The sequence below is a fragment of the Bos mutus genome, chromosome 25, assembly GCF_027580195.1.
Source record: "Bos mutus isolate GX-2022 chromosome 25, NWIPB_WYAK_1.1, whole genome shotgun sequence".
Classification (NCBI taxonomy): domain Eukaryota; kingdom Metazoa; phylum Chordata; class Mammalia; order Artiodactyla; family Bovidae; genus Bos; species Bos mutus.
This window is the reverse complement of record NC_091641.1, coordinates 3,303,324-3,331,273: the sequence shown is the minus strand read 5'-3', so window position 1 is coordinate 3,331,273 and position 27,950 is coordinate 3,303,324. Positions and strand designations below refer to the sequence as shown.

Genomic DNA, 27,950 nt, shown 5'->3' with positions numbered 1-27,950 from the left:
TGCTCACGACACGAGGGGCTCGGCTAACTCGTGAAGAGCACGTGCATGTATGTGCGTCTGTTCCCGTGTGCACGAGCGTGTGGGCACGGCAGGTGTGCCCAGAACCGCACTGTGTCGAGCTGCCCAGTGTGGACAGCCTGCCCCCTCCCTGGTGGCTGAGTGCTGGGCAAGGCCCCAAGGGGGAGTGGGGACCCGTTACCGAGCCCGGACCTCGGGGGCCAAGGGGAGCCCCAGCCCTGGGCCACCTTCCTCCTCGGGGGTCCTGCCCTGCCCCTACCCGAGGACTGGGGCGTCCAGGAGCCCACGGGCGATGCCCCAGCTCCCAGCGCCCCCACGGAGGGGCCTCACCTGACTTGAAGGCGGCAGGGCCGTCCTGGGCACCCGGCTCCCAGGCGCTCATGGGGCCCATGGCCGAGGCCAGCTGGTACTGAGTCAGCAGCCGGTGCAGCTGCGCGGGGCTCAGGGCGGGGAACGCGGCCCGCAGGCTCGCCCAGCTCATCTGCGACAAGAAGCACTCCTGGTCAAAGGGCGCGGAGCCCACCCCACGCAAGGGGGGCCGGCCTGCCTTCTGGGGAGCCCCCAGGGGCCAGGCGGAGAGTGAGGTCTGCAAGGGGACCAGCTCTGGCTGTGACGGGGACCAGGGAGGGCTCCTGGGAACGCTCAGACCGCCCCTGCCTTCTGTGAGGGAAGCTTCCGGGGGACCCGGGGGCCCAGGGTGGGAGAGCGCCCTCCAGCCACCAGGGCTCAGGACTCCAGGCGGGAGGCCCTGGTGGGGAACCTGGGTGGCAGCTATGTGTCCGCTCCTGAGAAGCGGGCTCCTCCCTGGGAGCCCGCGGGGGCATGTCGGTGCAGGTCTTGGCCCCTTCGCTCTGCCTCTCTGGCCTCCTGCTGCTAGGAAGCGGGTGTCACTGACTGCCCTTTACCTTCCTCCTCTCTCCCTTTTTTGCTTCACTTCCCTGCCAACATCAGAGGCCTGGGCGGGGTCACAGGGGTCCTGAGCTGTGGGGGGGGTCGGCCCCTTCTTCACCGCACCCAGCGAGGCCTCGGCTGCTTCTCCAGGGAGGGAGTCAACGGTCGCCCGACGGCCAGGCACCTCCTTCCCATCTCACGGGCTCTGCTTTCTGGGAAATTCCCCAACTTCAACTTCCAACTCTGCTACCGAACTTTGCATCTCTGATGTCGCAGTTTTAACTTCCAAGAATTCTTTCTGTTCTCCCATTTACAGCATCCGGTCATTATGTTACGGATACTCTGCCTCCTTTTTACGAGAATGTCGACGGTTTTTTAAACAAGCTTCTTCTCCCTAAACAGCCTGTCTCGAGGGTGGCAAACGACGGTGCTGGGCGGTGAGTGACAGCCCAGGGCAGGACTGTGGGTGGCAAGGAGAAAGTCCACGGGGCTGCCTGCTGCCCAGCAGGAAAGGGCCTGGCGGCCTCACCACACCCAGTGACGACCGTGTCAAGGCGCAAGTGACGGGGGCGGGCGGGCGAGCTGGCATCCTTGTCTCCGGCTGCTGTTGCAGCAAACGAGCTTGAACGTGGCGGCGAGAACAAGCCGTCTCACAGGTCTCGGGGTCAAACACCCACATGGTTCACACAGGGCTAGACGGAGGGTCGGGGGCTGTGTTCCCCGGAGGCTCCAGGGCAGGACCCACTCCGGCCGAGGGCTGCTCCTGAATCCCGGAGGCCGCTGCACGCCATGGCCCGTCTGCCGCCACCTCCTCTCCTGTTTCTCTGACCCACTCTTCTGCCTCCTTTTTTCCTTTTATGGAAGTATAGTTGATTTACAGTGCTCTGTTAATTGCTGGTATAAAGTAATTTTATACATACAGAATCATCCAGCTGTGACTTTCAGACTCTCTTCCATCATGGTTTATTGCAGGGTACTCAGTGTGGCTCCTTGCGCTGCACGGAGAATCCCTGTTTCCGTTTCGTGTAGAGTCGTTTGCATCTGTTAATCCCAAATCCCACTTCATCTCGTCTTCCCTTTCCCCTCTGGTGACCATAAGTTAGCTTTCTACGTCTGCAAGCCTGCTTCTGCTTTGTAAGTTCCTTCCTTCACATCTTACTTTAGATCCTGCACACAGGTGGTATCGCGTGGCATCTGTGCTTCTCTTTCCGACTTGCCTAGTGTGATACTCTCCGGCTGTCCCCACGTTGCTGCAAATACCATTATTCCATCCTTCCGAATGGCTCAGTGGTACCCAGCTGTACACAGGGGCCGCGCCTCCTTTGCCCATTCCTGTCTGTGGACACGCGGGTTGCTCCCGTGTCTTGGAGATTGTAAACAGTGCTGCTGTGAGCACTGAGGTGCGTGCGTCTTTCTGAATTAAGAGTTCTCCAGCACCACAATTCAAAGTCATCAATTCTTCAACACTAAACCTCTATGGCCCAACTCTCATATTCATACATGACTACTAGAAAGACCGTAGGTTTGACTCTATGGACCTCCAGCTGGCAAAGTGATGTCTTTGCTTTTTAATATGCTGTCTAGGTTTGCCATAGCTTTTCTTCCTAAGAGCAAGCATCTTTTAATTTCGTGGCTGCAGTCACCATCCACAGTGCTTTTGGAGGCCAAGAAAATCTGCCACTATTTCCACTTTTTGCCCATCTATCTGCCATGAAGGGATGCCATAATCTTAGTTTTTTGAATGTTGAGTTTTAAGCCAAGTTTTTTACTCTCCTCTTTCACCTTCAAGAGGCTCTTTAGTTCTTCACTTTCTGCCATTAGAGTGGTATCATCTGTATATCTGAGGTTGTTGGTTATTTCTCCCAGCAATCTTAATTCCAGCTTGTGATTCAGCCAGCCTGGCATTTTGCATGATGTCTGCACACAAGCTAAATAAGCAGAGGGACGATATACAGCCTTAAAGCCCTCCAGTTAATTTCAAACCAGTCTGTTGTTCTATGTCCAGTTCTAACTGTTGCTTCTTGACCTGCTTACAGATTTCTCAGCAGGCAGGTCAGGTGGTCGGTATTCCCATCTCTTTCAGAATTTTCCGGTTTGTTGTGATCCACCCAGTCAGAGACTTTATTTAGCACAGTCAATGAAGCAGATGTTTTTCTGGAATTCCCTCACTTTTTCTATGATCCAACAGATATTGGCAACTCTGGTTCCTTTGCCTTTTCTAAACCTGGCTTGAACATCTGGAAGTTCTCAGGGCTGTTGAAGTCTAGCTTGAAGGATTTTTAACATTACGTTGCTACCATATGGATTAAGTGCTGAATCATATGGCAACTCTATTTTTAACTTTTGAGGATTCTCCACCCTGTTCTCCACAGTGGCTGCGCCAGCACAGGGGCTCCCTTTCCTCTACGCCCACGCCAGCTTTTCTTAGTTTTGGGCTTTTTAGCAACGGCCGTCCCGACAGGTGTGAGGTGATGCCACTCTGTAGTTCTGATTTGCATTTCGCTAATAATTAGCAACGTCGAGTATTTTTTCATGTGCCTTTTGGCCATCTGTATGTCTTTTTTGGAGAACTGTCTATTTAGGTCTTCTGCGTATTTTTGATGGGGCTATTTTTTGATACTGAGCTTTATGACTTGTTCGTAGATTTTGGAAATGAAGCCCTTGTCGGTCACATCGTTTACAAACATTTTCCCAGATTTAAGGACTCATGAGCTTAGATGGGGCGACCAGGTGACCAGGTGACCGGCGTGACCGCCCCACCACGGGGTCCCTCACCTCCACCTGCCAGCAGGGCCCCCGTGCCACTGCTGTAGGTCAGGGACGAGACACGGACGTGCTGGGCCGTCACCCTGCCTGCAGGGTAAAAGCTGGGGACCAGGGGCTGCAGCTGGAGGAGGGTGCGCAACGCACTCCAGGTTTCCTGCCTGGAGAATCCCCATGGACAGGAGCCTGGTGGGCTACGGTCCGTGGGGTCCCGAACAGTCGGACAGGCTTGAGGCGCGCTTCGCCTGCCCGCAGGGACTTCGAGCTGCTGAGCCCGGAGCAACCAACGCCCCCCAGCCCCTCTCACCTGGATGAGCTGGGCACTGGGCGTGGCCAGCAGGTTGAGAGTGCAGGAAAGCTTCCGGAAGAAGCGCTCCCCCGCCTCTCCGAAGCCGGCGCTCCTGATCCACTCCAGGAGCTGCTGCAGGCGGGCGCAGGCCTGGACACCCCTGGGCCAGTGGAAGCAGCTCAAAGAGGGGCCTGGGGGAGAGATGGAGGGAGGGTGATGCGGAGCCCTCGCAGGGCACCCCCAAGGGAGACAAGCCCGGCAGCGCCCCAGGCCTCTGGACAGTCGGGAGACCTTCCATCACTTTCCCAGCTTCTCCACCTGCTTCCAGACCCCTGGGGGAGGCGGGAGGAGAACCCGTGGGCCGGCCCCACTCGCCCGGCCCCATGCCCCAGTGCTGCCTTGGCCAGAGATCCCGGCGGCCCTGAGCCTGGGCCAGGTTATGGAGGAGATCTGGGTGCCAGTGAGGCCGGGTCAAAGGTCACGCCAGTTCCCTGAGCCTGTTCCCTCCTCCCAGGGGCCTGGGGCAGAGTGGGGAAAGCAGGACCCAGGAAAGGCCAGAGGGCCCCCTGCACACGCTGCCGGGTGCCTGCCCGGGCCCCACGCAGCACAACGGCCTCCCCTGAGGACACGCGCGGCACCAGGGGTGCGCCCGCCCTCACCCTTGTCCAGCAGCTGGTTGAGCAGCAGCGTGCCGGAGAAGAAGAAGAGGTAGGCCAGCACCTGCGTGGCGACCTCGGGGTGCACGTGCAGCCGCCGCAGCAGGTCCAGGGCGGCCTGGTACACGGCCACCACGCGGCGCAGCTCCTCGGGCAGCGGGGGCCCCGCGCTCCAGCTCTCCCGGCGCTCCGACTGGAACGGGGGGCACTCCAGCAGGGCCGGGAGGCACACGTACAGGGCCTGGGGGCCAGAGGAAAGCGCTGCCGGCAGAGGCCCCAGGCCCGCCCAGCCACACCACGTGTCAGCCCCACAGGAGCCGCAGGGGTGCGGAGGCTCAGGAGAGCTCCCACAGAGGCGCAGACGGCACGGGCGGCGGAGGGCCGGCAAAGGGGCCGGGACGGGTGGGGCCGCTGTCTCCCAGAGCAGCGAAACAGAGGGCTCAGGCTACGGGAGGGACAGCGAGCGAGGGGACAGAGCGGCCGGGGCCGGAGGAACAGAGGGTGGGGCCGGGGGGCCTGAGGGTCGGGGGACAGAGGGCAGGGCCAGGGGGCTGGAGGGGCTGAGGCCAGGGATTTGGGGGCTGGAGGGGCCGGGGATGGGGGGATGGAGGACCGAGGGCGGGGGAACAGAGGGTGGGGCCGGGGGGACGGAGGGGCCAAGGCCGGGGCCGGAGGGCCGGCGCTCAGGCCCCAGGCACACGTGGTGCGGTACCTTGGAGACGTAGTAGACGCACTGCTGGAAGGCGTACAGGACAACCTCCTCCAGCACCGCCATGGCCTCCTCGCTGGCCGTGAGGGTGCAGGAGAACAGGGACTCCTTGGAGCCTGCGGGAGAGCGGCACTGTCACCGGGGCGGGGGGTGCGGGGGCGGGGACGCCGATGGGAACCTTCCGGAACCACCCGTGGCCTGAGTGTTCCGCCCAACGCCTCCTCTTGGGCTTGGAGAACGAGATAACCCAAAGCCACGGGGCGGCCCACCTCTCCCGGGCCCCAGTGTCCGGAGGAGCTGGCTGAGGGCCGGGACCCAAGCCCCAGGCCTCCTGCCCGTGGACGCTGAGCCACTGTCGGCACAGCAGGCGCCCGCGAACAGGTCGATTCAGGACTCAGTCAGGACCCAGCACCCGTGACGGCAGATCCGGCCCCCATCACTTCTCACTGGGACCCGGGTCAGAGGGCATGGCCAACACTCCTCCGGAGGCCGTCATTCGGGACAGTGGTGACGTGTTCCAAGACGAGCCCGTGGGGCCCCTGTGCGCCGCTGGCCCCCAGCACCCCGGTCACCCCACAGGAGCTGCACTGCCCCAGCACGGGGCAGAGGCCCCGGGCCCTCGGCACCTCAGGGCTCGGGTCCAGTGGGCAGCAGGCGGGTGGTGGGCAGGGCTTCCAGGCTGGGCAGTGGCCAGGGTGGGGGTTTGAGGGTTCCAGGCAACTCCCCCTGGGAGGGGCTCCGGTAGAGCCAAGAGCCAGACTGGCCATGGGGTGCCCCAAAGGGTGGGGCCACCTGAGGGGCCTTTCAGACGAGGGTGCACAGTGCCCGGTGCCCTGGGGGCAGAGAAGGCCAGACAGGACCCCACCCCAGTCTGCACGCTCAGCCCGTTTCTCTCTACGAGGACAGGAGGCCGCCCGCACGGCTGTCCTCCCGCTGTGCGCCCTGCACCGCCTTCTAATTAGCGCACAGCGTGAACCCACGTCTGGCAATCTCCTCTCAGGGCGGGAGGGGGCCCAGCAATCAACTTGAGCCCTAAGCTGGGCCCCCGGGAGTACAGGGCTGGGGCCGCCAGTCGAACAGAGAGCAAGCGGTGTGAGTCCATCAGAGACCCGCCCAGCAGACCACGCCATCAAGGGCTCGGGCCCCAAGAACCCACCAGACCAGGAAGCCAGAGGCCTGCAGGGCCCCCCAGGGCCCATCCCAGAGCCTGGCCTGCAAGGTCTTATTTGAGAGCCTCCCTGGGCTTGAAACGGAGAGGGCCAGGGAGGGTTCAGGGAGGGCCTGAAACGTCAATACTCTGGCTGCCTGACGCAAAGAGCTGCCTCACTGGAAAAGACCCCGATGCTGGGAGAGACTGAAGGCAGGAGAAGGGGACGACACAGGATGAGATGGCTGGATGGCATCGCCGGCTCTATGGACACGGGTTTGGGTGGACTCTGGGAGTTGGTGATGGACAGGGAGGCCTGCCGTGCTGCAGGCCATGGGGTCACAAAGAGTCGGACATGACTGAGTGACTGAACTGAACTGGGCTTCGGGGGAGAAGCCAGTGGGGCGATTTGAGGGCCCCAGGCCTGGGTCCTGCAGCCTCGGATGCCGCCCCTAGTCTGAGAAGGCGGACCTACACCCCTGCGTGGGCACCGGGGCTCTGGTGAGAGGACCTGATGGAGAGGCAGGGCTGAGGACAAGAGCACAACCCTGGGGCGGCCCCAGCAGATGCCCAGGAAGCCCCCGAAGCCCCTCTACCCACAGCGCAGGCTCTGCCGGGGCTTTCGACTAAGCCGACGCCCCCACGAGCCTGTCGGAGGGCCAGGAGCCCTGGCCGCCATCAACCGCGTCCTGAGCCCCTGGGCCCTGAGGACACCCCCCACATCTCAGATCTGAGGCAGAGCCTCCAAGCCTCACAGGAGAACTTTAAATGACTAACATAAACACCCCCAGAGGAGCTAATGTTTTATCTGCCCACATGAACAGGCTTTCTGGGTAAGAGCTTCAGGCAGAAAAGGGTGTTTGGGGAAGAAAAGCTCTCTCCAGCGCTCAGGACGTGACATCCTGCCCTAGCGCTCTTCCCACAGACGCTTCCTGCTGGAAGGCAGGCGGCCGGCACGTCCTCAACCTGCCCTCGGCGCCGGGCTGGTAGTGCTCCCCGCTTTCTGCAGCCCGGACGCCCCCAAGCCGTGTTTCCGGGGCTCAGGCCCTGCTGTGGCTGCCCCGGTCCCCAGGGTGGGCAGAGACTGGACCGCCTCTCCCAGCGTTAACTGGGCTACACATCTGGGCCTTGAACCAAAAATAACTCCCTCCTGAGAGCAGAGGGGGCGGAGTGCCCCCCCCCAACCCCGCTGCCCCTATGAACGTCAGCCGGACTCGGGATCCCTCTGCAGGACACGATGTCCGAGATGATCGGACAGGAAGGGGTGCCGGTGGGACTCGCCCGTGAACACAGCGCCCAGAGTCTGGGGGTTGGGTGGGGTCAGGGAGCCCTCCCATACGGCCCCCCTCGGAGGCCCTTTTTCACTGAGCGTCTTCAGCACTTCACACGAGTTTCATCAATTCTCCGACGCACAGTTTTAAGTTTCAGTCTCCAAGTTTCCCATCACACGCTCGTCTCTCTCGCAGGTAGCACGCCTCTCTCTGAAACTCTGCCACGTGTAGGAGGGGCCGTGGCTGGCAGAGGGCAGTGCCCGGGGAGGGACGTGTGGCACGGCCCTGCCCCACAGCAGAGCCCAGTGGGGCTGCGTGGCGGGGGCCGGCACACAGCTCACCTGTGACGTCCAGCTCCTCCTCCAGGCTCTGCATGTAGAGCGGGCACCTCTGCTGGACGAAGTAGAGCAGCTCCACCGAGTTGGACATCCAGAAGAGGATGTGCTGCAGGTCGGGGGCCAGGCCGGCCAAGGAGAAGCTGGCCGCGGACGGCGGCTCGGGGCTGCCGGATAGACACCCAGGGTCACCGGGAGGCTGGGCCCCCCAGGGCCGCCACACCCCGCCAGCGCCCCGCGTCAGACTGGGCAGTTAGACTGAGACCCCTAATGGCGAGAGACGCGTCGCCCACAAACCTCAGGGGAGGAGCGCCTGCGGCCCCAGAGCAAAGGCCTCTGGTGGATTCGCCGTCTTCACACCTTCTCTCAGAATTAGGTCACGTGGGGAGGGGGGCTGCGACTGATCAGACAAGCAGCAGGGGTCACCCCTGGTCTTAAGGAGCCAGAGAGGAGCCCCGTGTTCTAAGCTAATAGCGGAACTAACAGGAAACGATGACATAACTGCTCGGCGGTGGGCAGACAAGGTCGGCTAAGCGCGGCAGGACAGGGAAGACGGTGGGGAGTCAACGGGTCGGGAGGACGGGTCACAGGTGTCACTGGAAGATTTAACCATCAGGAAACACCACTGGCTGCAGGTTGCTGACACACGGCTCAGCTCGGGCAGAGCCACTCGTGTCCCCTGGGAGCCAGCGCAGGCGGGGCCCCCAGGCAGAGAGCAGGGTCCCATCACTCTCCTGGGGGCCGGTCCCCAGGCGGAGGGACCCAGCACCTCTCCCTTCCGCAGGGACACTGTCGACCATGGGGCCCCCTGCCTCCGCGGTCAGGCGGCTTCCATCCATCTCAGGCCCTTCCTTCCGCATCTCCAGAGCCGGGACCTGGGGTTTGGGTCGCCGGCGCTGTGACAGACGCTCCCGTGCTGTCCTCACCAGCCCCCGTGGCCCCTCGTGTGAACAGCAGCCCTGTGTCTCTGTCTGGCTCCTCCCCCGCGGCAAGCCCGGCTGGGAGACGTGTGTCCCAAGAGCATCCTACACTGGGTCCCTGACCACACCTGCCGAGGCTCCCACAGGCGAGCAGGGATCTGCGGACAAGCAAAGCAAGCCCCCTGGAGGTGCCCTGGGTCTGCCACGGGCGAGCGCAGCTACGCCTCTCCCTGGCGGGACTCCAGGGGCAAGGCAGGCGCGGCAGACATCGTGCAAAGACAGGGCGACCCCGGCCCTTCGTCCTGCCGGGGGGCTTCCAGGAACCCAGAGCAGCTCGCAGACTCTGGCTGTCGTGGTGACCGTCATGCTGGGGGTGCTGGGGGTCAGACCACAGGCCCGGCCAGGAAGCGTCAGGAGGGCTGGGTCCCCTCTGAGCAGCTGGCCTGGGCCCGGGGCGCCCTTTCCCACATCCACCTCTCCTTGTTCTTCCTGCTGATCTGGCTTCTCCCCCGTCCTCCTCGCTGGTCTGAGTCACGCACACGTCTGTGCGCAGGCATGGAGTGCCGTGTCGTGGCTGCTGCTCAGCTGCTCAGGGCTGTGTGCATGGACTGCAGCACAGCAGGCCTCCCTGTCCTTCACCTCTCCCGGACTTTGCTCAAACTCATGTCCGTCGAGTCGGTGATGCCATCCAACCATCTCCTCCTCTGTCGGCCCCTTCTCCTCCCGCCTTCAATCTTCCTCAGGTCTTTTCCAGTGAGTTGGCTCTTCACAGCAGGTGGCCAAAGTACTGGAGCTTCAGCTTCAGTCCTTCTAGTGAGTATTCAGGGTTGATCTCCTTCATGATTGACTGGTTTGATCCTGCAACCCAAGAGACTCTCAAGGGTCTTCAACACCACAGTTCGAAAGCATCAATTCTTTGATGCTCAGCCTTCTTTATGGTTCAACTCTCACATCCATACGTGACTACCGCAAAACCATAGCATTGACTACATAGACCTTTATGTCACTAAAAAGGATTAATCTGTTTGTGCAGCCAAAGCTGCTTCAGTCGTGCCCTACTCTGTGTGACCTTATGGACTGCAGCCCGCCAGGCTCCTCTGTCCATGGGATTCTCCAGGCAAGAGTACTGGAGTGGGTAGCCATGCCGTCCTCCAGGGGATCTTCCCGACCCAGGGATCGAACCCATGTCTCTTGTCTCCCGCACTGGCAGGCGGGTTGTTTACCACTAGAGCCACCTGGGAAGCCCATTAATCTGCTTGTCAGAACCCAATTCTGTTTTGTTTCCACATGTATGGCCCTTCTCAATCTCACCCAGAACGCAGTGGGACAGACGTGCCTCCACATAGGAACAATCCACCAGCTAAGCCACGGCCACCAGTGGGGCTCTGGTGTTGGGTCCTGGTGTGGTCGGCGCTGAGGTCTGTGCCCCTGGCCAGCCCGGGAGGCGCTCTGGGGCCCCAAGGAGGCGCTGCAGCCTGGCCCACCGTCCAGGAGGGCCTGAGTGGGGCCAGGGCCAGAAAGGCACCGGCCATGGAGCAGAGACCGACCAGTGGGGTCAGACCAACAGAGAGGAGACCGCTCACAGAATGAAAAGGCGACCGACAGATGGGCGAGAGAATTTACAAACCGTGTGCCCGCTGAATGGGATGGGTCACCAGTACACACAAGGAACCCGTACAGTTCAAAAGCAAAAACCCTAATAACCCGATTACAGACGAGCTAAAGGTGTGAACAGGTATGTCTCCAAGCAGACCGACAGCGGGAGCAGGAAAAGTCCTCAGCCTCCCTGACCACCAGGGAGACGCGGGTCAGACCACAGGGCGCAGCCACCTCACACCTGCCAGGTGTCCGCAGCGGGAAGACAAGAGACGGGACCTCTGGGGGCCCAGCGGTCATGAACCTGCCCTGCAGGGCAGGGGACACGGGTTCTACCCCCAGCCAGGGAACTAACCCCCACCTGCCGCAGAACCACTGAGCCTGCACACAACCAGGGCATCCGTGCGCCTCAGCCAAAGATCCCGCCAGATGCAACGAAGACCCCGCATGCAGCAACTGAGCCCTGATGCAGCCAAACACATAAATCAGTACTTTTTTTAAAAAGACCTGACCCAGTGGGTGTCACAGAGCACGTGGAGAAACCGAACTCTTGTGCACCGCTGGTGGGGATGCAAACTGGCACAGCCGCTGTGGGACACAGCACGGAGGTTCCTCAAAAAAATAAACCCGAGCTTCCTTATGGCCCAGCAATCCCACGTCCGGGCCAGCGCTGCTCGGATGCCCACAAGCCCCACGGGGATTCTGTTCATCTCAGCCCAGCGGGAGCCTCGCTGCTCAGCCCCCGGCTCCCAGCTCCATCCCTCTAGGCCCCAACAACGATGTAGGAAGGAGGGGGCAATGATGCTTCCTCCTGCTCCCCTTACAGGACGTACCGCAGGTGGGCAGTACCCCGCAAGCATGACAGCATGCACGTGCTTTATAAATGAACCCTCCTCACTCGACATCTTCACACGAACAGTTCAGGTCAGTCCCTCAGTCAGGTCTTTGCGACCCCATGAACTGTGGCACACCAGGCTTCCCTGTCCATCACCAACTCCCAGAGCGTGCTCAAACTCATGTCCATCGCGTCAGTGATGCCATCCAACCATCTCATCCTCTGCTGTCCCCTTCTCCTCCCGCCTTCAATCTTTTCCAGCATCTGGGTCTTTTCTAATGAGTCAGTTCTTCGAATCAAGTGGCCAAAATATTGGAGCTTCAGCCTCAGCATCAGTCCTTCCAGTGAACATTCAGGACCAATTTCCTTTAGGATGGACTGGTTGGATCTCCTTGCAGTCCAAGGGACTCTCAAGAGTCTTCTCCAACACCACTGTTCAAAAATATCGATTCTTCGGCTCTCAGCTTTCTTTGTAGTCCAACTCTCACATCCATACATGACCACTGGAAAAACCATAGCTTTGACTAAACAGACCTCTGTCAGCAAAGTGATGTCTCTGCCTTTTAATATGCTGTCTAGGTTGTCACGTGAATGGGGATGAGGCAAACCCCTGTGGACCGCAGTGTGACTTGTGGCCTCAGGAGCCCCACATCCCTGACGTGCGGTGACCACACGCAGCCTCTGCTGTCGCCACGTGTCACGTTCCTCCAGGGGACGGGTGGCCGTGGCTTAGGCGCGTTTGTGAAGGCAGTTCCCTGCAGTGTCTTTACCACTAATGCCAAATGGTTTTCCCAACTCCTCCAGCATCAATTAAGAGTAGATACAGTGCTTCTGGTTGGAGAGCCAAGACCAACTGCCCCATCTAGACCCCAGAGGTGTCCGTTTCCCCGAAGAAGCCAGTTCACGTTAACACAGTCGTTACGGGAGCAAGTGAGGAGACAGCTTCCAAGAGGGTCGCGCCCACTCTGTCACACACTCCCCCGACACACAGTTCTGCAGGTGGTGACTGCAGACGTGGAGAGAGCCCCCCAGAAACAGACGCTTTAGGACGGACCGGCTGGACCTCCTTGCAGTCCAAGGGACTCTCAAGAGTCTTCAACACCACAGTTCATGGAAGCATAGAGCAGGCCCCAGTGGGGGTGGAGGGAGCTGGGTCTGAGCCCCTCAGGGAACCAGGGGCGGGGAGGGTACAATGACGGGGCCATACTTACAGGTGCGCCTGCTTCTCTGCCAGCTCTTTGGTTTTCTCCTACAATCAGAAATGGAGAAAGCAAGATGAGACAAACGGGCCAGGATGGCTGTGACAGTCAGACCACCACCGACTGCAGCTCCACCCACGTGCACACACGGCCTCCCTGCTGGGGCGCCCTGAACCCGGTGACCTGCTCTGAGCCACACGGGAACCTGTCTTCCCATTTGGTCAAACCTCCCAGCACAGAAGGAACATTTCACATCCAGCTCTCTTACATAACAAGCAGCCAGGCAGAGAAGAGGAAAGACAGGTCAAACGTTTGACAAGTTTCAGAATAAGGATTCCAGCAACTCCCTGATGGTGAAGCTTCATAGTCACACTTTTAAAAGCCAGTCCCCAGAAACAACGAGCAGGTGCTTGTGGGTTTGAGTTTCTACAAATACAATTCAACGTGCCCACAGGGACTCAGGCCTAGCCAACGTTTTCTGTCCTTTTTAATCAAGAAATCATTCTTGGGGCTCTCCTGGCAGTCCAGTGGATAGGGCCCCTCACTTCCACGGCAGAGGGGCTCGTGTTCTGATCCCTGGTCTGGGAACTAAGATCCCACACGCCTTGGGGACGGCCACACATACATACGAATAAAAAAGGAAATCACTCCTGCTTTAGCCAAGGCGGCCCGGTGTGCCCTAACGGACTCCCGCTCAGGCTCTCTCAGTCGCTCCCGGCGCCTGAGCTGAGGAGACTCGTGAGCGCCGGGTGGCGGCAGGGTGGGGGACTGCTGATGCCCCCAGATGAACAAACAAGCAAAGGAGCCTCGGGGACTGGAGACAGACCCGTGTGAGGCTTCTCACCCCCGGGGAAGCAGCTCAGGATCACCCAGCCCGGGACCCGAGGAGAGGAGGTCCACCGCCTCCACAAGCCTGCTCCTCGCCCGCCCGGGGCCGGGGCCCAGGGCTGGTCCTATGAGCTTGGGGGGGAAGCCGAGGGTCACGCTCGGGCTCAGGAGACGCGGTTCTCTGCCCCGGTGCTCTCAGCTGTGACACAGGACACCCACGCTGTTGGGGTGCTGTGAGAATGAAATCCAGCAGCAGCAGATGACTACACCCAGTGTCTGACAGAGGGCAGACTCAGGAAAGGAGGGTCACTTGTGGGATTCGGGGCCTCTGAGCACCTGGCCCCTCCACCACACGGCCCGGCCCCACCACTGACCCAGACGGTCTCACGGATCAGCCGGGCTATCTTGAGCAGCAGCTGCCCAAAGGAGCCCGGCTCGAGGCGGGTGGCCGAGTGCTGGATGCAGAGGCAGAGGAGGAAGGCGGGGGTCAGCTTGTGGTCATCGCCATCCGGCTCGATCAGCGTCATGATCCGCTGCAGCAGCGTGTCCTCCACGTCGGGCTCGAACTCCAGCTGCAGCGGCCGCGGCCGGGGCAGGGTGGGCCGGGCGGGGGCAGGGGCGCCGTGGGCCCGGAGCAGGGCGCCGCACAGCCGGCAGCTCTGTGGCGCGGTCCGGAGGCGGGCCAGGGCCTGGGCGGGCAGCGGCTGGGCCTGCGCCGGGTCCTTGAACAGCAGCAGGTAGTAGAGGCCCAGGGACAGCAGGTCGCCGTGCCGCAGCACCACCGGGCGGGCCCCCACCTCCGCGAAGTTGACGGCAACGGGCGCCCCGGGCAGCGGCTCCAGCACCAGCTGGGCCCCCGCTGGGCCCTGGCCCGAGGGCTGGCGCCGGCGCAGGGTGCAATGCAGGGGCAGGATGTCAGGGGCCGAGAGGCTGATGCTGGGCTTGCTGGACGGGGTCCTCTGGCCCACCGTGTGCCGCTCCCGGTTGAGCACATACACCAGGCTGTCCTGAAACGCAGACGCCAGAGCTCAGGGACTGGCCGCCACGCCGGCAACTCCATCCCTGGCAGCTAAGCTGCCCGGGCCGCCCACCCTGGAGCGCGTCCTGACCTGCGGCCTGCCCCCAGCCTGCCCACCCTGGGCATCCACCCCGACTCCCAGACTCCAGGGGTGACTCCAATGGAGATGTGGGAGGCGGCCCTGCACACACTCGAGGTCACACCGACACGCGGGGGTGTCGGCCCACAGGAACCACTCCCTGGGACCCACCAACCCCCCCACCCCGGGGAGGCAGCAGGTCCCCCCCGAAGCCAGGCAGGCAGCGGCCTAAGCGACAGGTGGGTGGGGCCCAGGATCAGATGAGCCCCGGCTGGGGTCAGTCAGTGAGGAGCTGAGGGGCCCCTCCCGGCCCTGCTGCCTCCTACTGTAACCTGCACCAGAGAATGTTCTGGAAGCAGAGAACAGGGACGCCTCTACTCTCCTCCAGAGTCCAGGACCGACCAAGGCCACCACAGCCCCCGGCCCCAGCTAAGGCCAGCTGGGGGTGTGCACCTGAGAGCGCCCAGCCCCCTGACCCCCAGGTCCATCTGAAAGCCCTGCGCCCGCCCCCCCCCGGTCCGTCTGAGAGCCCTGCGCCTGCCCCCTCGACCCCCCAGGTCCATCTGAAAGCCCTGTGCCCACCCCCTGGTCCATCTGAGAGCCCCACACCCACCCCGCCGGTCCATCTGAGAGCCCTGCGCCCACCCTCCAGTCCATCTGAGAGCCTCCTGCCCCCCGACCCCCAGGTCCATCTGAGAGGCCCGCCCCCACCCCGGTCCATCTGAGAGCCCTGCGCCCACCCCACTGGTCCATCTGAGAGCCCCGCCAGTCCATCTGAGAGCCCCGCCAGTCCATCTGAGAGCCTCCTGCCTCCCAACCCCCAGGTCCATCTGAGAGCCCTGCACCTGCCCCCCACCCCGGTCCATCTGAGAGCCCTGCACCCGCCCCCCTCGGTCCATCTGAGAGCCTCCTGCCCCCCGACCCCCCGGTCCATCTGAGAGCCCCCCCAGTCCATCTGAGAGCCCTGCGCCCACCCCACCAGTCCATCTGAGAGCCCCCCTGATCCATCTGAGAGCCTCCTGCCTCCCGACCCCCAGGTCCACCTGAGAGCCCTGCATCTGCCCCGCCCCCCCGCCTCAGGTCCATCTGAGAGCACTGAACCCGCCCCACCAGTCCATCTGAGAGCCCTGCGCCCGCCACCCTGGTCCATCTGAGAGCCTCCTGCCCCCCCGACCCCCCAGTCCATCTGAGAGCCCAGCCCCCTCAGTCCATCTGAGAGCCTCCTGCTCCCCAACCCCCAGGTCCATCTGAGAGACCCGCCCCGCCCCCGGTCCATCTGAGAGCCCCCCACCCCAGTGAGGGGCTCACGTGCTGCTGGCTGTAGCCCTGCAGGAGCAGCAGGTGGGGTGACTCGTAGAGGGAACAGCGCATGGTGTCCCGGCCAGGCTCCTCAGGGTCCCGGGTGGAAGCCGAGCTCAGGCTGGTCTCGCTGACTGTACGGCGCAGCCTCGGTGGAGGAGGGCTCCGGGTGCCCCCTGCGGCCGGGGCCGGGGTTCCCTTGGCACGGCTCCGCTGCAGCCTCCGGGCTTGGGCGTTTATCCCTGTAAAGCAGCCGTGTCGGGTGAGCAGGGCCCGGGCTCCAGTTCCGGGCTCAGGCCACAGGAGCCACTCCTCATGCTGGTCACTGCTCCGTTCAGCGGGCCTGCAAGGAGCCGCAGGACTCTGCCCACTGACCACTTCCTGGAAGGCTGGGCACCTTGGAGGCTCCCCCAAGAGCCAGGCAGCCCAGCCGTCTTGAACCCCAAACACCCCCCAGGAGCCTGGCGGCACACTGCAGTCAACCCCCTGAGGGATGCCAAGCCCACCTCCGAGCCCAGCCCATCCACCCTGGCACCCCGTGTGAGCGTGTGTGCACTGGTTAGATGAGAACCGCTCATCCACCCCACGTTCCACAAGGAGGAAGCTGCCAACTCGCCACAGCACCCCAGCCCACCGCCCGGAGTACAGCCGTGCCTTCCCAGGCCGCCTCCAGCACGGCAGGTCAGAGATGTGCTGTGCCCGCTTGTGCACACACCAACACACCCCAGGAAAGCCTTGAACAGACCTCTACGGGTGGGAAGCGCTCTTTCACACTAAAGCCACACGAAAGCTGAGAAGCCACCCAGAACTGGTCTTCCGTCACAGCCGCGTCCCCGGCTGGCCAGGGCTTCTGCTCTGAGCCCTCCGAGAGCCCTCTGCAGCCGCTGTCTGCAGCGTCCTGCCCACGACCACTCCAAACAGAAGCAGACACTGCTGGGGGAAGGGAGGGGGTAAGCGGGGGCCAAGGGCGTGGCCTTACCAGGAGCAGGCAGCCAAGCGGGAGGGAGATGGACCTGCTTCCAGCAGGAGAGGGAAGTCGGCTCCTCTGCAGCCCACAGGGGGCCGGGGCTGCGGGAGGGAGGCTGCTCCGCTCAGCCCGCTCAGCTCAGCCGCAGTGTGAGTGTCTGCCGGGACTGCCGCTGCCGCAGAGCCGGGCCAGAGAGCCAGGGGAGGGGCACGGTGGGGGCAGGAGCCAGGCATGGAGGAGGCAGCCCCCTCAGCCCTGTGTCCCAGCTGGGGCATCGCTGCCCAAGCCCCGGGCCCCCCTCCCTCCATAGAGGACGCGCCCAGAACTGCCTTCCAGAAGCCTGGGCTCCCAGACAGCAACAGAGCCCAGAGGGTCGCCGTTCCCTCTCAGATGAGGACGAGGCCTGGGCACCTGGGGCCAGGTCCCCTGGGATGCAGGAGACAGGTGTGGGTGCCAGCTCCCAGCCACCCGGACCCTCAGCTGGGGTCCCGCCCCCGCAGATGACCCCTCTCAGGCCACAGCAGGGCCTCTCACCCGCCCGCGTTCAGAATGGCCTGGAGTGTGGAACAGCACCACCCTCCCAGGGCTCCTCCGAGGGCCCCGGAGGGGGAGGGCCAGGGCTGTCGGTGGGGAGGCAGGGGCAGCTAGAGGCCAGGGCCGCTGGACCGCCGACACAGCACGGCCAGCGCGCAGAGCCGACACGAACGCTGCACACCCCGTGGGGGCACAGCCAGGACGACCCTCTCGTGCAGACACCAAGCAAGGACAGGCACTGGGCCCCTGTGAGCTCCACGGGGACCGTTCACCCGGCAGGATGGAGCCACTGCCACTGCCCAGGGGAGGCGGGCCCCAGGCTGCACCGGCGGTGGGCAGAAAGGCCCGAAGAGGGGCGGCGCGAGGGTGGGAGACCCTGTCCCCACGGCAGCCGCACGGGAAGCGCCCTGCACGTCCCCGGAGCTGGATCCATGTGCACGCAAAGCTGCTTGCAAAAGCAGACAGAGAGGCACACAGCAGGTTCTAGAACTAGCCAGCTCATAGGTCGGGGGATGGAGCCCGGGGGCCTACCAGGACATGCGGAACATCACACGTGCACACACAAGGACACGCTTCATAGGGAGCTGTGTGTGCCGTCTACTCACTCAGAAAAACTAAACAACATTTTTTAAATGTACAGGTCGACTCTGGAAGGGAGGTACCCAGTACATTATTGTCTATCCTTTATATTTGAAAACTTTCTTAAAGTAAAAATCATGAACACCACGCGGTCCCCTCCCGTGTGAGGACTCTGCAGCTGCCCCGAGGTAGGGGGATCACCGGGCAGGCACTCGCTCCGAGGAGGTCGTGGCTTCCGGGGCTGATGCTCGCGTCCCAGTGCCGCACAAAACCAGGGCAGCTCTGCCTGGCTGAGCAGACCCTCCTCGCTGAGCGTGGGACAGGGACGCGTCCCCGTAAGCGGGAGGCAGGATGCGGGGACAGCATTGCTCCTGGACGGGGTGTCTCTGAAGGGGAAGGGGGCCGCGCCTGTGGGAGGGGTCCCTGACAGACAGAGGGGCGGCGTGTCCTCCAAGCACGAGGCTTGCGGCTCAGGGAAGGAGCGGGCTCTCCTCTCACAGCAGCACTGCAGGGCGGGACCCAAGTCTCCCATCGGACGCTCCGGGGCAGGCCGCACGGGCCGGGGGGGACACCCCACCACACGGAGGTTCCTGTGCTGGCCCAGGCATCCCCGTCCTCTCTGCCAGGAGAGAGCAGAGGACCCTGGACATGGGGGAGGGGACGTCTGCTGGAAGCAGCTGTCGTCAAGGCTTCAGAGCAGCCCTGGAAAGAACAACAAGGCTCTTCCTGCCTGTCAGGACATTCCGGACAGCAAACAGGCTGCAGGTCTGACCCCAGGCCCGTGTGGGCGTCTCTCCCAGGAGCCGGAGGGTCTGAAACAAGGCACGCAGCTCGGAGAAGCCTCTGTGGTCACCCCCACCACCGGGCTGGGGCAGGACTCGGAATGACTGTGACAGGGGCTGACGAGGCCAACGAGCCTCGTGCGGGTGAGCTCTGCTCAAACAGGGCTGACTGAGCCGACCTCAGGGCCCTAACAACAGCTGGGGATGTGCTGCTAAAACAGACGGCCATGGCCGTGGCGAAGTCCCAAGTCAGACCTGCCTTCAACACGCCCTCTGGACTGGAATGCTGTTTCCAGGTCAGCAAAGGCTGCATGATGAAGCTCCATGGCAACCAAGCAACCCATGAGCTTAACCTGAAACTTTTTTTATACCTGAAACGTGTAACAACAGAGACCTCAGGATCGTCCAGAGAGCGCCTGCCTCCTACACGGCTGGCCTTATTCCACGCACTTTGCATGTAATTCCGTTTCGCTCTCGTGTTATAATAAACTCTACAAAGGGACTGCAGTGAGATAAGAATATGCCACCTGGCTTTCCGGGCTCGCTCTTCCCACGGGCAAACACAGTTCTGAACAAAAGTGGATGTGCAGGCCCACCTCCCCACGAGGAGCACACCGGCAGGCCCACCGGCCACGTCGTTCACGCCGCATGGGGTCCTAACCAGTACAGTCACGTCGAAACATACATGGGCGGCGGGAGGGCCGGAAAGGGGAAGCTGTAGTTACTTTACAGACGATGTGACTGTGTACAGAGAAACGCAAAGCAATGTATGGGCAAACCATTAGAAGTGAGAAATGGACTCAGCAAGGGGACGAGACACCGGAAGTAAAGAGACGCAACACTGTTTTTAAACACTAGAAACAAAGTGAAAGGGCCATGTCCTTACAAATGACACCATTTACAACGGCGTCAGGAAGTATGAAAAGACGAAGGAATAAACCTTCAGAAGCCTCGCAAGACCGTCACTGAAAACCACGAAGTGCTGTTGACAGAAACGAAAGAAACCGAAGCGAAGAAACACCACGTGCAGGAGAGGAAAGGGAACAGCCAGCGCCCCGCACGCTGCCGGGCGGCGGGGGCCAACCAGCAAGCAGCTGGAAGCCACTGTGGGGCCGCGTCTCCACCACTGACCGTCGACGCCACTCCGAGGTGGACGGGACAGGGACACGCACAGCAGAACCACTGCAAACGGGCCCAAGCCGGAGACTTTACTCATCTCCACCAGCAGCAGGATGACCAAGTGAACTGTGCTACAACACACCGAAATGATAAAAGAGAAGGCCATCTGACGTGGGCAGGCACTAAACACCACTGGAATGCACTGGAAGTGTTAACTTTGCTATGTCAATTTTATTTCCATTTTTTAAATCAGGCTTTAAAGACCCTCATTGAAAGGCAAGACCAGAAAGCTCTCCAAAGAGAATGAGGGGAATATCTTTATGACCCCAGAGACAAGGAAGGATTTCTTACACAAAACTGAACCAGAGAAACACTGACCATAAAGGAGAGAATGAACAAATCCAACCACGTTAACAGTTTTACTCATCAAAAGATGCTGTAAGTAGAATTTAGAACACTGACTCACAGACCTGGAGGAAATAATTACAACACGTATCGCTGATAAAGACTAGAAACTAGAATAAAGGACGCCCACAAATCAACACAGGGCTTCCCTGATGGTCAGTTGGCAAAGAATCCGCCTGCAACGCAGGAGACCCTGGTTCGATTCCTGGGTCGGGAAAAAATCCGCCAGTAATGTAGGAGCCCTGGGTTCAATCCCTGGGTTGTGAAGATCCCCTGGAGAAGGGAACAGCTACCCAACTCCAGTATTCTGGCCTGGAGAATTCCAGGGACAGCGCAGTCCATGGGGTCGTGAAGAGTCAGACATAACAACCAACTCCCACTTTTCACATTTCACAAATCAATACGGAAAAGATCAGACAAGAGAAAACGCAGAAGAGCAGACCACACACTTGAGGCTGCCAGTGGAGTGGTGAACCGGAAGCTGGCCTCACCAGGTAGAGCGAAAATACGCACACTCAGCGTCCAGCCAGTCCCAGCCAGGCGCGCACCGCAGAGGGGCCGCACATGTGGGGACCAGGATGCTCGCAGCAGCGTGGCTCCCAGATTCGTTCGCGGGGGGACAGGCCATGGCCGGGAGCAGCATGACGGACGAGACCTAAATCCACCCGCACAACTCAAAACAAGGGAAGCCACACTGTCGCGGGCAGAACACACAGGCGACGACGCTGCGAGGAACCCGAGAAGGCGGCCTCACAAAACCACGACGGCGGCTCCTTCCGAGGGGCAGGGAGAGGGTGGCGCTCAGGGCGGCCCCGGGGACAGCAAGCCGCGCCCACGTGCCCGCCTCAGCCTCGGGACTGACCTACGGGCCCACGCAGGGTGCCTCCAACAGCCCCATCCCAGCCAAAGCCTCAGGGCCTGCCGCCGCACCCGCCCAGGGGGAGGGCACCCCCCACCAACCAAAGCCTCAGGGCCTGCCGCCACACCCGCCCAGGGGGAGGGCACCCCCCACCACCCAAAGCCTCAGGGCCTGCCGCTGCACCTGCCCAGGGGGAGGGCACCCCCCACCACCCAAAGCCTCAGGGCCTGCCGCCGCACCCGCCAAGGGGGAGGGCACCCCCCACCAGCCAAAGCCTCAGGGCCTGCCGCCGCACCTGCCCAGGGGGAGGGCACCCAGGGGACACGGCGGGCACCAGAGCCCCACGACCATCCCACCGAGGGCCCTGTCCCCTGCAAGCGGCCACAGGCTGCAGTAACCCAAGTTCCAACCAGCATCGAGGACGCGTCCTACACCAGCCACTCTGGCAGTCAGATGCTGCCAGCCCTGCAGTTCCATCTCTCCTCAGCCCCGTCCCCAGCACGAATCCTCGCCCGCCACCCAAAGAGCTGACAGATGTCTGCCTTCCCGCCAGCGGCCCAGGGGTTCAAGTCCCGGGCAAGATGCAGATGTCCTGCGCCTCCCCGCCTCCTCTCCAGGGCTGGGCGGAGAGCCAAGGACACCTCCAGGGGCCGCGGCCCCGCCCCCTCCTGCCGCACTCCAGCTGGACGACTTATTTCTGAAGCTGGGTCATGGGTGCACAAACAGGTCACTATGTTACCCCGGATCTAGTCCTCTGCTGAGAGCATTTCAAAATAAAGATGAGGAAAGCGACAAGAGGCGGGTACAGACTATCAAGCACAGATGGCCTGTGTACAGTGTAAAACCCACTCCATCTCACAAATACTAAAGGAAACACAAACCAGCATCATGCGTGCGTCCCCTGTCTAGTCGGCAGAGACTCTTTAAGGACAGAGCCATGTAAGAGAGAAGGTGAGGCGAGACAGCACGTGCAGACACTGCCCGTGGGGGCGTCACCTGGCGCCGGTCCTCACCAAGGTCAAAACCAGCCAGGGCCTGGTGCCAACCACGTCCTGTTAGGCACGCACAGGCCTGCAGTTAGAAACGCCTCCAGCTCTCCATGACGAATCCCACCTTTAAGTTCCTATCCTCCAGAAACAATCAAAAAGGAATCAAAGATGCTTACATAAGCGTTACAGAGAAAAGTGGGAAATATTCTGAAGCTTCACCAAGGACGCAGTCACACAGCCCACGCTCCACTAAGCACTAAATACGATGTTCACAATGTAAGTACACGGAGTTAAAAAAAAAAGGTAAAGAGCTCTGTACACAGGTTGATTCGAATTACATAAGAAAATAAACTTGATAGTAAGAAAAGAAGGAAAGGCACCAAAATGCTAAAAGCAATTCTCTTTTGGAGGTAATTTCACAGATGATTTTTACTCTCTGTATACTTTTTATTTTCCAAATTTTCAACAATAAAAACGTTTTAAAGTACCGAGGAGGGGCTACCCTGGTGGCTCAGTGGTAAAGAATCCGCCTGCCAGTGCAGGAGACACGGGTTCGAACCCTGGTCCGGGAAGATCCCACCTGCCGCGGAGCAGCTCAGCCCAAGCACCACGACACTGAGCCTGCGCTCTGAGCCTGGGAGCCGCAACTAGGGAAAAGCCCGAACAGCGATGAAGAACAGATTAATCAAATTTTAAAACTTTTTTTTTTAAAAAAAAAGAACATCCTTAAAGTACCGAGGAATATTATCTCCGTGGTAAAACCTAGACCTTCTCCTACTAATTAGGGCCTTAATCAGGAAGAGCAACGTCTGCAGGAGGGCTAATAACCTAATTAAGATAATGGGTAACTGAGCAGATCAAATGCTTTGGCCACTCGTCAGCCCATCACAGATGGAGACGGGCCTCCCAGAGCCGTACCAGAGAAAGATCGGCGTGGCAGAGGCCGGATTTTTCTTTAGCTGAAACCGAAGGCCCCATTGGATTCCCCGGAGATTCCTCGAGCCCTCCCTGGAGGGGACCCTGGTAAACACAGCACCCGCCCAGCCGTGCGCCAGGCCTCGACGACCCACGGGAGGGGCTCGTCCACTGGTGGTGCTCAGCTGGGGACGTGCCCTCCTGGCCGAGCTCAGCACCGGCTCTGCTGCTCCACAGGGAGAGGCCTCCCTACCCCGGAGGCCACGCCTCCAGATGCCCGCACAGCTGCCCACGTGCACGCAGGCCGGAAAACAGGCAGGGAAACCACTGTGAAAATCGAGCGAGCAGACAAAACAGAGAAGCTAGAAGAGAGCAGATCACGGGAAGACGGCGGCCCAGGAGGCACCGAGCCCGGGTAAGGGCACGCCCGGCAGGGGCAATCCGAGGACTGGGGTAGTCCTTCAGAGGACGTGGGTTTTTAGGGTGAAATGCCCATTAAAAGTCACTAAACACAGTAGAGATCAAAAATGCATAAAGGGCCAAAATACGCAAAGAGAAAATTTTAATAACCTTCATAAAATAAGAGAACATGGACTTTATAAACAAATATGATAACTGATCCTGGAGTAGGCAGTGGCAACCCTCTCCAGTATTCTCACCTGGAAAACCGCATGGACAGAGGAGCCTGGTGGGCTGAGTGCATGGGGTTGCGGAGAGGGGCACCGCTGAGTGACCGACACACGGCGCGGGATGGCTGACACAGCATCGTTTCTACATTAAAACAAATCTGACACAAAAGGTGCAGACACGCTGAGGCTGCGGCACGAGGCTGGGGAGACGCTGTGTTTCCAGGGGAGAAGGCGGGGGTTAAGTCCAAAGGCGCAGGAATCACATGTCAGAGCGTCTCCCAGAGGGGGAGTTAGAAGACGAGGAACAGAGGCCTCCGAAATGCTAGGAAAGAAAGTATTTTCATCTAGAACTCTATACCCAGCTACACTGTCAATCAAGCATTAAGGCAGAATAAAGATCTTTTAAGCAACTTCACTTCCCATGGACACTCTCAGGAGGCCACTGGAGAAGCCAGTCCACCAAAGCCAGGCGTAAACCTAGAACCAGGAAGAAGGGGACGGGAGGTGGGGCGGGGGTGGGGGAGAGGGGCGGCTGGGAGCGGGCTGGAGAAAGTACCGAGGAAAAAGGGCAAACAAATAACGATGACAGCAGTTAATTTCAAAGAAAATAGAAGCTGGACAAGAAGAGAAGATCCTCAGCTGTAAAACGCTGTCTCTGGTCATAAGAATGTAAACACCAATTACAAATCTAAACAAACTTATTTAGATTCATGAGCGGACAGGGCCGAGGGGCTGATACTTTAAATGAGCGAGGGTGAACAGAGTGGAATTCTCGTCCAGCCGTAGTGGGACACGTGTGTCACCGTAAGCCGTGGGGTTAAATGCCAACAAGGACCAGGGTTCACAGCTGAACCTGGTTCCCTCTGGGCAGGGCCAACTGGGAAGCAGGGAAGGCGAGGGCAGAGACCAGCTGTTTTGGCTTCCGTGCTTTGCTTTGTTGATTTTAATTAGTGATGAGAAAGTATCACTTTGCACACTCACGGATGTAACTACTAAAAACAAGCTTTTAAATGTACATGCTTTTCTACCTAATGAACGAGGGAATGAATGAATGCACACACATATGGTATATATTTCATCAATTCCGAGACATACTTTCACATCTCTGAATGCACCCTGCGTGCACACGGGAAGTCCCAGGCGGCAGCTGTCATGTGAGAACTGGCTGTTGTTCCAGGGGGCCAGACTGTGCAATATTCCAGTCACTTAAGAACCACCTGAAGAATAGATGAGTTCTGGTTGTTGGGCACAAACTGGCAGGATTTTGCGCCACGGCCGAGAGACAATCCCAGAATAACAGTGAAGTGCTCTTAAAAGGAGTGGCCTCAGCGATGCTTTTTGTTTCTTTTTATTTTTATTTATTTTTGGCTGTGCTGGGTACTCCCTGCTGCACGGGTTTTGCTCCAGTTGTGAAAGGGAGAGCTACTCTGTCGTCTTGGTGCTCGGGCTTCTCATTGCAGTGGCTTCTCTTGTTGAGATGCACAGGCTCGGGGGCACACGGGCTTTACTGCTGTGGCGCACAGGCTTAGCTGCCCCACCACACGTGGGATCCTCCTGGGATCAAACCCATGTCTCTGGCAGAGGGATTCTTTACCACTGAGCCACCCAGTGACGCCCAGCAACGTTCCTGAGGCCCAGAAAAGGGCACCTGAGCACAAATAAATAATAATATAAGGCACTGTGTCCTCGTTGACTTTGTAGTATTTTCTGCGTTAGTGGTAAGGAGGTACTGGTGTTCTTACAATCAATAACGTCTTTTATGTGGTGAAATACAGTACATACAGGAATACCTACTGCAAAATTTTTCGTAAATGATTAGTAAAAAAAAAAAGAAAAAAAAATTAAAATATACACAATGTTCTGACCATACCATGGAGTATTCCATAAACCCTAAAATGAATGAAAATGATAACAGATGACATGCGGAGATTTTCAAAAGGAATTTGCTAAGACAAGATACAGAGGTCTTCCCTGGTGGGCTAGTGGTTGAGAATCTGCCTGTCAAGGCAGGGATCACGGGGTTGATCCCTGGCCCGGGAAGTTTCCACGTGGCACATAACAACAAAGCCGCGTGGGCCACAGCTCCTGAGCCGCACTCTAGAGCCTGTGGGCCACAACTCCCAAGCCCCTGCACTGCCACTGCTGAAGCCAACGCCTGCAGCCCGAGTTCTGCAACGAGAGAAGCCACCGCACCGGGAAGGCTGCACAGCAGCACGAAGAGCAGCCCCTGCTCGCGGAGACTAGAGAACGCCCACGCGCGGCAAGACCCCGCGCGACCCAAAATAAAGAAATAAGTCTTTTTTTAAAATACAGAAAAATAAGTATGTGATCCTGTTTCTTTAAAAAATTTCTTTATGAAAATCCCACACATGTACATGTTTACATAGATCTGTACAGCAGCAGAGGAACACAGGATAACTATGGAAGGCCATGTGGGAGCAGAATTCTAAGGTACCCGTGACCTCTGCCCCTGGGGTCTCTCCCGGGAGTAGGCTCATGGGCAGGAGAGAGCCTGTAGGTACCACTCAAGTTCCTGAGCAGCTGATCTGGAGATGCAGAGATTATCCAGCGGACCCAACCCAACACGCGAGCAACCTCCAAGCAGAGCGTTCTCCGGTTGGTCACAGGAGAGAAGGCCTGAACACCGGGCTTCCCTCGCTCGGATGGGAGGGGCCACAGGAAAAGGAGCTGAGCGTGGGCGCTAGTCCACAGCTAGCAAGGAAAAGGAAGAAAGGAAACACGGCGATTTCAGTCCTACAGCCCCGAGGAGCGGAATTCTGCCTTGCACCAGCGACTCCTCCCCACCGTCTATTTTCCCCTTTCAACTTGGACACCCATGACGTTATCCTGTGTCCATCCCACCACTGGCTGCTGGGAGCAGGATAGGTAACTCGTCCCTGTACCAACGGGCCCACGGGGGAAGGACCGTGCCCCTCCACCCTCAGGGCTGTACTTAACGGACTACACCCAGGGGCCTCCTCCACACCTGACTGAGGCCACTTAGACGATGAGATCTGGGACTTGACCTGATACTGTAAGGAGGTGAGATCTGGGACTGGGAGATGGCTGTGTGCATTCTGCACGTGGACGAAGGTCGCTGGGGCCAGAGGGCAGACTGCAGCCAGAATTCTGGATGCGCCCAGCGACCGTGCCTGGTCTAACCACCTCCTCAGGAGTGGGTGGCGCTCCCGAGGGGCGGTGGGGGAGGTGTCTGGGCATCAATAAAAACAGGGAGGGGGGAAGGAGAGAGTTCTAACTTCACATGACTGGCTGGGGTGTAGGGCGGGTCCAAGAGACCTCGAGCTGCGGTCTCAGCTTCAAGGCCTTGGCTTTTCCAGGGCAGCCAGTGGCTGCTCAGCAGGAGGCGGCACCGAGGAAGAGCCAGCAGGGACAGACAGGAGATCTCCCCCAGGAGTGACCCGACAACCACACCCCAAATCCGGGTGACGACCTGACCCGAGCAAGGACTGGCCCACGGTGGGCGGCGGGCCCCGCGGTCAGCACGCGGTGCCCACAAGCGCCTGCCTGAACCTCACAAGCAGGCTGAAAGGAGACACGAAAGCCCACACACCCTCTGATTTAGCTCAGAAAGTTCACACCGAGGCAAAACCGGGCCATCTGGAGAAAAGCAAAGCACGACCATCACAGAGTGGGGATGTGGGCACACCTGCAGCAAAGACCCCGGCCAGCCCGCGGAGGACCAGGAAGGCGGGAGCACCGCTGCCCAGTAGGGGCCTCGGTGCTTTATAACTATTGGTTCAACTGCACAGACGCAGCTTTGTTTGTAACGGTTTTCTCTTTTTAATGTATTATTTTATCGATCTTATTTTGGCCTGCGTTGGGTCCTCATTGCTGGGGGCTGGCTCTCTCTGGTTGCAGAGCACCAACTCGAGGGCCTCCCAGCTCAGTAGCCTCGGCTTCCGGGCTCCGAGCACAGGCTCAGCAGTCGTGGCGCACGGGCTTAGTTGCTCCTTGGCCTGTGGGGTCCCCCCGGATCAGGGGTTGAGCCCGTGTATCCTACATTGGCAGGTGGATCCTTTACCTCTGAGCCACCGGGAAGCCCTTGGATATGCTTCATATCCTCTTCTGTAAAAAGGAAAACGGTTCATCATGGTGGTCTAACGGGAGCCAGGGTCTCAAGGACCTTTCTTCTCTATATTTTCACGAGTGGTTCGAAGTCTTTAAGATGAGCGTGTGTTGCTATACAACCAGGATCGAGGGTAAGCAGACCTCCCCTAGCCCCCTGGCAGTGGGCCCCTGCCCTGGCACCCCACACGCTCTGGGCTCCCAGCCCTACCTCCACCCACACCCGCGAGCCA

At 59.9% G+C, this 27,950-nt stretch overlaps 1 protein-coding gene across 1 annotated transcript in view; it reads right to left on the bottom strand.

The window, feature by feature from the left end:
* The window catches only part of RADIL (Rap associating with DIL domain), a 55,466-nt gene that overhangs the window by 2,954 nt on the left and 24,562 nt on the right, over positions 1–27,950 (bottom strand). The window contains 8 exon segments of the mRNA XM_070363042.1: positions 349–499; positions 3,980–4,152; positions 4,621–4,858; positions 5,330–5,442; positions 8,086–8,246; positions 12,642–12,679; positions 13,832–14,464; positions 15,863–16,095. Coding sequence (XP_070219143.1) covers positions 349–499; positions 3,980–4,152; positions 4,621–4,858; positions 5,330–5,442; positions 8,086–8,246; positions 12,642–12,679; positions 13,832–14,464; positions 15,863–16,095 — 1,740 coding nt within the window.